Source organism: Lygodium microphyllum, chromosome 21 (assembly GCF_053477565.2).
Source record: "Lygodium microphyllum isolate KBCC chromosome 21, Lygodium_microphyllum_v1.1.10, whole genome shotgun sequence".
NCBI classification, from domain to species: Eukaryota; Viridiplantae; Streptophyta; class Polypodiopsida; order Schizaeales; family Lygodiaceae; genus Lygodium; species Lygodium microphyllum.
The window spans coordinates 8,868,273-8,880,011 of NC_141155.1; the positions used below are offsets into that span (position 1 = coordinate 8,868,273).

General features: G+C 42.3%; 1 protein-coding gene across 2 annotated transcripts in view; it reads left to right on the forward strand.

The window, feature by feature from the left end:
* The window catches only part of LOC148017722 (RNI-like superfamily protein), a 195,190-nt gene extending 192,615 nt beyond the window's left edge, over nucleotides 1-2,575 (forward strand). Inside the window, exons 14-15 of one of the 2 annotated variants that reach the window (XM_087662246.1) lie at nucleotides 863-1,011; nucleotides 1,868-2,575. In XM_087662246.1, the coding sequence (XP_087518372.1) occupies nucleotides 863-1,011; nucleotides 1,868-2,016 (298 nt within the window). In that variant the 3' untranslated portion in view covers nucleotides 2,017-2,575. The remainder of the gene's footprint in view (nucleotides 1-862; nucleotides 1,012-1,867) is intronic. The other variant, XM_087662247.1, reaches the window with a different exon arrangement.
* The last annotated feature ends 9,164 nt before the right edge of the window (nucleotides 2,576-11,739 follow it).

The window sequence follows — 11,739 nt, forward strand, 5'->3', positions numbered from 1 at the left end:
TTGGCGCAGCTGCAATTTTTGAGTTTTGAACACTTTTCTACATCATCCTTGGCTCAGATTGGTGGTTGCTGCACTTGGAACTCTTCTCTGGTGGATGATACACATTGGCATCTCCCTCGGCCCACTCCCACGCAAGTCAATGGCTTTTGGACTGTTCTGCCCTCAAGCATTGGATACATTCAGCATTCATTCCTTCATCAGATTCTATTCTTGTACATTTTTGTTTGAATTATTATGTTTTAGTTGTGTTCATATATTCTGTGTTTTCTCAATGCAAACCCTAGCATATCTCCACACCTATTCCATGTGTTTTTTTGGTCTTGTGTTTTTGTCTGAATTATTATGAGTTCATATATTCTGTGTTTTCTCAGTACAACCCCTAGCGTATCTCCACACCTATTCCATGGAAGAGAGCTAGCTGGAGTCATTTTAGGATGGTAAGCTTGTTGGAGTTGTTCTAGGATTGTAACTTGTACATGAAAAGGTCTGAAGTACTGGATGTCAGTCAGTAGAAGGCTCCTTGAACTTTGTACCTATAGGTATTTCCTAGGTAGTAGGACCAAGATGAAATCTATGGCTATATTTTGTACCCTCTTTGCTTACGCATGCCTGTAGAGTTGTAGATGTCATTTTACCCAAATGTCTAGAAAGTTTTCAAGTGATGGATTTGATCTTTACTTTTGTCATCTTAAAGATAAACCACCTGCTCGTGTGTTATATTCATGCTTTGATTATTTGAGTCTAAACAGTAACACCAATAACATTCATGAAAGAGACTGTTTTTGTACTTCAATTCTTGCAACTTATGGGGAGCAGAAAGATGTGACTATTAGCCTTTGTTTGGATTTTGTCTTGGATGCAGCAAAAATAGATTGGGATCATCTGGTTCTGCTTTGATATGCAAGCTCATTGCGAGTTCTAGAGCATTAAAGGTTCTTGACTGCAGTTCTAATCTTCTTGGCCTGGATTGTATGAGGACTATAGCTGCACAACTTAAGTCGAAGTATGAAGGTGAATTCCTGTTTTGTCTCTTTCACATTATGTGTCTCAGAGATTGTTTAGCTTCATTGTGTTATAAATATGGTATTTGGAATACTGTCGGTATTCCCAGGCATTGGCTGGCTGTGATTGTGGTATTTGGTCAAGGCATGTTCCCTTGTCTCAGAGATTGTTCAGTTTTATTTGACGTTGTAAAACCGGATGCTTGAAAATTATGTAGAAGTTTGGGCCGAATGATTTGGGTATGACAGCTCGCTACAGTGTAGTATCGACTGCTTGATCTCAAACTCAGCTGAATGCTGCAATGCAGTTTACAAGACAAGAGCATTGATAATACAGGGTAGTCTGTTGAACTCGGCACTCCAATGACTGGAGGCTTATAAATTGTACTTTTTTGGCTCCTAATTCAAGGACAGCATGTCCCCTTCTTTGAGAACTCTTGGCCTAGCATCATTGTTAGTTGCCAGTGTTCTTTGGTCCATTCTTTAGTGCCATCAGCCATTGAGACTCTTCCTTGCAAACATGCATGTTTTGTTCTTCTCTTTACAAGCGTCACTTGTTCTTTGTTCCATTCTTCAGTGGGACTTCTCATAAGCATGTATGTAGTATCTCAATCTTGCTTGCATCTTCCCAAACTCTCAGAGCAAGCCTCTGCTACAAACAGGTTCTCCTTTATATCACTCGAGTTTGTTTTTGTTTGCATGAGAAAGTCGAACAATTACTGTGGGTAAAGTTTGCTGCTTGTTGGAATGGGTTGGCCCAGTAAAGACCCTACTGCAGAGATGGCATTGTTTATGATGCTACTACTCACTCTGATGTAGGAACGATGTGCTTGTCAATCATCTAACAACGGTCATAGCATATGCAGGCATGCTGGAGACTTTAGATTTGAGACACAATCTAGTGCCCGAGGCACGTGAAATTTTCAGGGATATCAATCTGCAGCAGAAGCCTGCTGTCCTGGTGTCAAATCTGGTAGTTTATCCTCTCTCTCATCTACACGACGATGACCCCTAGCAAAGGGAATATATCGCATGAGAAGAGTTTCTATGTTTGTATATAGCAATCTGTGTGTCACTGAGAGGCCAGATATAATATATGTGATGGGTAAGCACTTGGCAAAATGTGGCCAAGTAGCATAAGAGTTTGTAATATGTGATGCTATTTTGGAATAGAGAAGTTCATCTCATGACTCTATAATAGTGAATCTTGTGATCCCAATCTTGGAAATTGTCTTAGGAATATTGTAAGAAATTCTGAGCACGACCGACCACGTGACATAATGTGGCTCCAAAATCTTGTGTTCTATTTTGGAGTGTTTAAAAGGTGTAATTTGTGATGTCATATGAACATTGATGTGCGGATTTAAGAACTTTCCACAAGCTTATGCATCCAATCGTCCCCCAACCAATCTTGGCTTATCCATGGTTAGTACATTTTCGAAAATTTGACCAACAATCACTCTGGGGGTCTCGCGATGGAGAGACATTGTAAACACTTCATGTGTTTATCCAATTACACCGTACATGAGGCGCATTTTAGGGAGACGTTGCACAAGCTCAAATGGTATTGTAGTTATTTGCACTCATTATGTCTTTGATTGACAAAATGATTATTTGTTTTTGTGCAAGCAATCGGATCTTCTCAATTTTGATAACAAATTATTAGTACATGCTAGTTGTGATAAGTGATAGCTTACCAAGTGTTTGTAATCCACTTTTCAAGATATCATGTCTCACATCAAAGAAAATTTGTGCTAAACTCATAAAGATGTTTTGATTATTTTCTAGTAAATAAATTCTTTGATATTTGGTAACTAACTAATTTGTATCGTGCACAAGTGCCTTCTAAAGCATCTTTCAGCTTCAATAACAAATAATTGCCATGGTGTGTTTGATTCTTGAGTTTAAATAAAATTGAAGTGTTTGATTCTTGAGAATATACAACTATATGTCATGATGCCATGGCAATTGTGTCGGTGTAGACTTGGTCTTGTAGACTTGGCCAATGAAAAGTTGCAACTCTTTTTAATAGTGTGTTCTTTTCTCCCATCTAGTGAGATGTAGGATTTTTGTTGAGCCTTTTGTTGCTTTGGTCTCATGTGTCTATAACACCAAGACATGAAGCACAAGTGTAGAACAAATCATTTACCATCAAGGTTTTGAATGATCTATCTAAATATGAAAGATTTTGTGATATATAGTTTGTTTGTTCATGTTCTCCAAATGTAGCTTACCATGTTTATAGAGATGAGTTGTATAATGCACCTAGTCCCCATGTACTTTGGAACTTGGCTCATTCTTAGCTTATGACTTGAATGAACCATGGGATGTTACCTTCTATATCATCAACTACAGGCTTATCCTCTCAATGTTAAAAGTGATGGTAACCAAGTTGAAGGACAAATTGAAAGATTGTTTAAGCCTCCTCTACAACATAACATTCTAAAAAATATTGTGAGCTTCTGTGATCTACTTATTACCAAATTAAGGTGATATATTCTAAGGTCAAAAAAATATTCTCATCTTTCCTCAAAATGCACGAGGAATGTTGGTTTATGCCTTGTGTATGTCAATCAATTTCCATTTTGGTAGTCTAGCAAAAAGTGAGTCTAGAGGACCCTCCAAGAAATAGGTCATTTTGAACTACTTTCCTTATTTCCAATTTACTTTTCAAGGCTTTTAGAAGGTCCGACATCTAAATTCATGTATGGTTAATCAACCATCATTTGTAGTGATGATAAATTATCTATCTTTATAAGTGGTAGTTGCAATAAGGAAAAGGCCACTAGTAAGCCACCCCATCCAAGGGTGACCAATAGCTTGAGTATGCATAGAAAATTTATGGAAATGATCTTGTTAGGCAAAGTCTATGCCTTATACGTTGAGATAAGACTAGAAGATTCTTCCAAGGCTTTTCATTTGGAAGGCTCCAAATAATGAGTTCAGTCAAAATGGCTTTACTTTAATAGCTTAGATCATGCTTGAGACCTCTGTCTCATGTGAATAATAACCTATCAAATGATCTCAACTCTTGATTAATTTCCATTTTATCATGACCAAATGGACCTTTTATTGTGGGAGTGTGCAACGAAAGAGAAACACGAATATATATATATATATATAGAGAGAGAGAGAGAGAGGAAGGAAAAATACTACACTAACTGAAGGAGAATGCCAATACAATGATAATGAATTGATTAGTCCCTACATGTAGCACAAACAATTAGTGAGGGCACCAAATCAAGTTGATGATGGTAGCACCAAGCATGGAGAGTCGAAGCGTCAAAGTATATGCATGCAAAGAAAAGACGGAATAGTGTCTACCAAGTAGCAAGGCTAGCTATAAATAACCATAAATGCCCAAATTTGATTGACATGTACCATGGGAGGTTATAAATGTTGGTCGACTAGCAAGAAATATTGGTCGCTGAAAAAGAAAATGCCAAAAAATAAGGGTGACCTCAAAAAAATCCCAGATGACTGACAATGTCCAACAAGTGTAGGTGGACTGTGAAAAGTAGTACTAGTCTAGGAATGTACACAAAAAGTTGACAAATAACGAAAATGCACCTAAACTACCATAGCTCTTATGTCTCCAACAGACTCTAATAGGGACTCGGAATCAAGATATGACAGATTGACAGAACAAACGTAGGCAAACTAGCACCCCCTCTTAGATTTGAGGAGTGATTGAAGACCAACAACCTCATGTAATGAAGCATAGAAGCCTTGGGCAAAGGCTTAATGAAGAGATCAATTGTGTTGTCCTCTGTTACAATAGGCCACCACTAACTTGAAAGCTAGGATCCGCTCTCGAACATAGTGATACTGAGCCTTGATGTGCTTTATGCAAGTATGAAACATAGGGTTGTTTATCAACGATACAGCACTTTGGTTATCCACACACAGCTTCGTAGGTCCAAGTTAAGGAAAACCAATCTCCACCAATAGACAGTGAAGCCAAACTGCCTCCATAGTTATAGAATATAAGGCATGATACTATATCTCTGTAGAAAAAATGGCCACATTAGATTGCTTCTTGCTACTACACAAGATAACTCACAAGCCAAGGGAAAAGGCATAACGTGTAGTGGACCATCTAGAATCTACATCACCTACCTCTAGTTAGAATCACTCCAACTTGAGAGAGTAACACCCTCTCCATACATGATCCCATAGGATTGAGTCCCTTGTAAATAACAAAGAACACACAAGGCCAATCTCAAATGCTTCACGAAAGAAGACGACAATGCCACAACAAAAGAAACATCTAGCCAAATGTGAATAAGCTAGATGAGGGAGCCAATAAGACACTATATCAACTGGCATCTATAAGGGGAGCTCCCATTGCCAAAAGCTTGGACTTTAGGTCCATGGGGTAAAAAATAGGCCAACAATTGACTATACTAAACTCAGAGAGAAGCTCGAAAATATACATGTGCTGCAAAATAAAAATGTCATGTGCCAACAGATAGATCTCCAAGCCAAGGAGAGATGTAGGATCCCATGATCCGTCGTGTCAAACTCTTGTCACAAAATCTTCGGAGTACCATTAAGCTCCTGAGTAGAGCTTCCTATAATAATAAGATCATCCATATACAACATCCATAGACAAGATGAGCAAAACACCTATCACCCTCAACCTTGAAATATAGGTTGGGGTCATGAGCCGATTGATGGAAGCCCCTCTGTAGAAAGAATCGATCAATCCCCTTGTACCAAGCACAGGGAGCTTGCTTCATGCCATAGAGGGCCATCCACAATCTATATACATGGTCCTTCCCTTGCATAAGAAAACCTATAGGCTAAGAAACATAAATCTCCTCCTCAAGGACACCATTCAAGAAGGCATACTTTACATCCATATGGTAACTAGGCTAGCGGTGGTGGGCTACAAGAGCCAAGATAGCCCGAATATTAGACATTCGAGCCATAGGTGCAAAAGTCTCAAAATAGCCCAAACCTTCCTTTGAGGAAAACCCTTGGCAATAAGCCTAGCTTTTTGCTTGTCCAAGGAATCATCAGCAAGGTACTTGGTCTTATATACCCATTTCACACCTATCACCTTCCACTTCGAGGGACGCGAACCGATTCCAAGTCTAATTACGCTCGATAGAAATTGAGCTCCTCCTACATGGTTTGATGCCAAATATCTTTTGCAAGAGCTTCCTCAACTATAGTAGGCTCATTGGCTCGAAGAATCTGTGACAAAAGAGCATAGTTCACACCAAGTGAGCTATTCCACTGGGCCTATAAGTGAGTTGATCTATGCAGACCTATGGAAAAGCAAGAATGTGAGAAACACCTGAATCCTGCATGAGGAGTCGGTACCAACAAGGGACCTGAATAGGCCCATCCTGTTGTGAGGGAGGCTAAGTAGCCTCCGACACCTATAATGCACCTGTCTAGGATAGGAACTCCCCCTCACCAAGGGAAGGTAAATCCTCCACATCCAAAGAAGGCTCTGACGGTTGATCAACCCTAGAAGACTCTAAAGGGGAGGCTGAAGGGGTGGAAGTATGCAACAACGAAGTAGTAGTCGCATCTGTCAAAGGTGGTAGGAAAGCTGGAGTAGAGGGTGGAAGAAGAGGGGGGGAGCTGAAGACAAGGGGTGCTAAGAGGCAACTTGGAAAGAAGGAGAGGAACTGAGGGTGGGGGAAGATCAGTCGTCGAATCACCTCGAATAGAACCATCAATTGGATCCTTGGAGGCCAAAGCCTCGTCAAACATCACATCCATGTTCACCTCAAGATTCTGTATCTTCGGGTCCTAAAGTCGATAGCACTTCGTGATAGTGCTATAGCCCATAAAGATAAGCTTCTTGGACTTTGAGTCAAGTTTCGTCTTCCTCTTCTTCTTGTTCACATGGATAAATGTGTCACATCCAAAGATGTGAAAGTGAGACATAGAGGGCTTTCAACCAAAGAAAGCTTCATAGGAAGTCATGTCATGTAATGCAAAAGTCCAGGAACGATTGAGGATGTGGACTATAGTAGCTACTACCTCACCCCCAAGGGTATGAGGAAGACCTTGATGCTTCGATGAGGCCATCTCTAGCTTGGTCCAATTCGCATGCTCCACCACACACCATTCTCTGAAAGTGTGATTGAAAGGGTATACTCCACTTGAATGTCGTGATCCCTATAAAATTGAGAAAAGAGGCTAGAAATAAATCTCCACCATGTTTTGCTCCTATGCCACAAACTTTGGAAGTAATATGGGTCTCCACAAACACCTTCCACTCGCAGAAACGAGAGTACGCCTCACTCTTATACTCCAGAAAATAAGGCCACACATAACGAAAGAAGTCAACTACAATCAGCATCAGATACTTGGTCTTCCCAAGGGAGGCCATACCCATAGGGCCGCAAAGGTCAGTGTGAACCAACTCAAGCAGGGTGAAAGCCCTCCTAGTAGCAACTTGGGGATATGGTTGCCTATACTGCTTGCCCCTCAAACAGCTAGGGCACAGTGTAAATAGAAGGGAAGTCTAGAAGACCCTCCACCATCTTCTTCCAAGAAGCGTGTCATATAACGTCAAAATTGAGATGGCCATAACAAGCATGCCAAAGCATCCCAATCTCATGGGAAGACCTCGCAACTAAGGTTGTGAGTGTGTAAAGTCCACCCTCTTGGGAGCCTGTCCAAAGAACAACACTTGTAGAAGCATCCTCCACTCTCACTGCATCCTGTGTAAATACCACATAGGTACCAAGCTATGTCAGACCATGAATAGACAATTAGTTAAAACCTAAATCTGGTACGTAGAGAACATTGGCCAAAGAAGAATGCTTGTTTGGTAATAAAGGAATAGGCTCCATTCATCAAATGGGAATAGTAAAGTTGTCACCAATGGTGACTACGCCCCCTTTGGTACTCAGATCATAAAGCCAATCCTGTTTGTAGGTCATGTGAGAAGAGACCCCACTGTCAACAAGCCAAGGCTTCTCCTGAGCAGAAAAAGCAAGAGCTATATCCTCCTTGGAAAATATATGCACAAAGGCAGACTCTCTTATTGCCAAGGTAGCCTTCAAATTCTTCTCCTTTGGCTTCAAATGGAGATACTTTCACCAGCATTTCTCCTCAGGATGAGTACCCTTCCCACAGTGTGGGCACTTGGGCTTCTTCTCCTTCTTGTCATCCTTCTTGTCCTCCTTCTTCTTATCCTTGGCTTGTGCCTTTTTCTTCTTCCCTGCACCTATACTTGCAATGAATGCCTTGGTGGAGCCAAAAGCACTAGCCCCAACCCCTCTGGGTTGCTCACCATACTCTAAGACAAGCAGTGAAAGCTCATCCCATAAGAGTATCACGCGGGTCCTCAATGTGATGAGGTTGGTATAGAAGATATTGAACCAAGAAGATGGCAAATGAGTCAAAAGGATCATAGTCATGTCTTTAGAGGATATCATATGATGAAGAGAGACAAGTTTATCTCTCATGCCTACCATCTTCGTGATGTGGTCCTTCATAGAGGAGGAATCATCATGACTGAGCATCCGCAACTTCTTCTCAAGGGAAATCTTGTATACAAACGTCTTGTGTTGATACAAAGACACAAGCTTCTTCCACACTTCTACCGCGGTCTTCAACCTACAAACATGCATAAGGACAAAATCTTGCAAACTCATAAAGAGAAAGGATTGAGCTTGAGAGTTGAGCCGATCCCATAAGGCTGCACTGAAAGGTGAGAAGGATCGAAGCTTGCACTCGAGAGCTATGGTGGGAGAGCAAGAGTAAGAAAGAGAGAGACAAGAAATGGGAACTCCAACGGTCACAATGTGTGACCAGGCCTTCCTTTATTCAAACTATCACTAAAAGAATAAAGAATAAAGTGACGGTGACGGGCGCCCGCCACCTGCACTATGCAATGGCGGCGACTGTTAGTGTAGTAATACACGTGCGGCTAGGCAGAGGCGCCTTTACTCCCAACAACCTCCCACTTAAGGGCGAATCTGCCCTAGTGAGGAGTGAAAAGAAAAAAAGAAAAAAGACAGTACAACATGTACACATGTACAACAGGATGAGGAAAGATGTCATCTCATCCCACGCCCATCAACCTCCTAAGGAAGGCAAAGCGCTCTGTAGAGAGGCTTTTCGTGAGCAGATCTGCAGGATTCTAGTCAGTCGAGATCTTGACAAGGTCAACAGACTTGTCCTCAATGACTCCACATGAAGTGATACCTCACCTCAATGTGTTTCGTCTTCGCATGGAAGACCGAATTCTTGGCTAACTGAATAGCACTCAGAATCCGAATACAGTGTAGGGATACCATCAATACCAAGGTCAGCAACCAAACGACCCAACCAAATGGCCTCCTTGCAAGCCTCAATGGTTGCAACATACTCGGCCTCTGTAGTAGAAAGGGCCATGCATTTCTGCACCCTAGACATCGAAGAAACAGCACCTCCAGCATAGGTGAAAACATAGCTGGAAGTGGACTTCCTACTATCTGCATGTCCTACATAATCAGAGTTAGTGTACCCCACGACTCCTGTATCCTGGTGGCTGCCATAGCATATGCACATATCTGCAGTGCCCTTCAGGTACCTCATGATACCCTTTACGGCATCCCAATGCTTCTTGCCAGGTGTAGCCATATAGCATGCCACAATACCAACTACAAAGGCAATATCTGGACGAGTGGCTATCATGGCATACATAAGACTGTCCACTGCGAATGCATAGGGAATCTTGGCCATCTCGGCCCTCTGCTCATCTGTCTGCGGACAATCAGCTTGTGATACCTTCACATAAGAAGGCAATGGACAGCCAATATGCTTTACGTCCTGCATGCGGAAGCGCTCAAGGACTTTATAAATGCACTCTCTCTGTGACAAGTAGAGGAGTCTCTGATGCCTGTCGCATCTAATGCGCATAACAAGTATGTGAGCAGCCTATCCCAGATCTTTCATCTCAAAGCTCTTCTTGAGCTGAGCCTTAAGAGCATCTAGCTCATCATGAGCTTTCCCTGCTATCAGCATATCATCCACATAGAGTACTAAAATCAATAAAGAACCATCACGGGCTTTCTTCGTGTAAAGACACGAATCCATAGCACTGCTACTGTAGCCCTGTGACTGCATAAAGGCATCAAACTTACGATACCACTCCCTAGGTGCCTGTTTCAAGCCATAAAGATTTTTCTTCAATTTGCACACTAGGTGCTCCCTGCCAGGTTCTTCAAAGCCCTTAGGCTGCTCCATATAAATCTCATCATGCAAGTCCCCATGTAAGAAAGCCGTCTTGACATCCATCTGGTATAAATCCAAGTCAAGCTGAGCAACCAAAGCCAATACTAAGCGCAAGGTGGTCATCTTAACCACAGGAGAAAAGACCTCATCAAAGTCCACACCATGCTCTTGCTTAAAACCCTTTGCTACCAGTCTAGCCTTGTATGCCGGCTTGGGGTATCGAGGGGTACTTTTTAGCTTGTACACCCACTTGCATGGCAAAGCCTTCTTGCCCTCAGGCAAGGAAACTAAATCCCAAGTCTCATTCTTATGCAAGGAGTCTATCTCAGACTGCATAGCCCTCTCCCAGGAGTGACTATCACCCCTGCGCATAGCCTCATCATAAGTGAAAGCCTCTCCTGCATTTGTAACCAAGACATAATGCATTGAGGGCTGAAATCTATCAGGTGGACGTCTATCTCTACTAGATCGTCTCACTATAGGCTCTGTTGCCTGCCTAGCTGCCTATCCAATACCTTGACCATGAGCATCTGCCTGCAGCTGTAGGCTATCCAACTGGTTGTGCGGAAGCTCTCGGCTCCTCCTGAAATATGACCCTACGGATCTCAACAACTCTCTCAGGTAGGTTGCCTATGCATCTTGTCTTCATGGAAGACTACATCATGACTGCGGATGACTTTCCACGCCTCTGGATCCTAGAGATGGTAACCCATCTCGCCTGCATCCCCATAACCAAGGAAAATGCATTTGACACTCTTAGGATCCAGCTTACTTCTCTTGTCCCTGGGCACATGGCAAAATAACTCACATCCAAAGACACGGAGATGCGCATAAGAGGGAGGTTTTCTAGTCCATACCTCCTCGGCAACCTGGAAATCCAAACCACTAGAAGGTGATCTGTTTATGACATGCACAGCTGTACTAACTGCCTCAGCCCAAAAGCTCTATGGTAGGCATGCATGACTAAGCATACTGCATACACGCTCCTGGATGGTTCTATTCATCCGCTCAGCCAAACCATTCTTGGAGGGGTGTGTAGGGGGCGGTCAACTGACGCTTAATACCCCTCTCATCACATAACTACTCAAAAGCACGTGAGACATACTCACCCCCATTATCTGTCCTTAGGAATTTTAGCCTATACCCAGACTGGTTCTCAACCAATGCAAGCCATTTCTGAAACATAGCCAAGACATCGGATTTCAGCTTAATGGGATAAGCCCAAACTTTCCGTGAAAAATCATCTATGAAAGTAACAAAATACTTTGCACCACCCATAGACTGACAAGGCATGGGTCCACAAACATCCGAATGTACCAATGCCAAGGGCTCGCTCATGCGTGGCCTACCAGACTTCTTGTGCGTAGACCTAGTCTGTATGCCACAAAGACAATGCTCACATGAATCAAAACATGCATAATCAAGGGGTGGTAAGTACTACAAACCAGAAAGCATTTTCATTCCCTTCAAAGACATATGGCCCAAACGGGCATGCCAAAGAGATATATATGGGATACAACCCACAAACAAAACATGATCAAGGGAA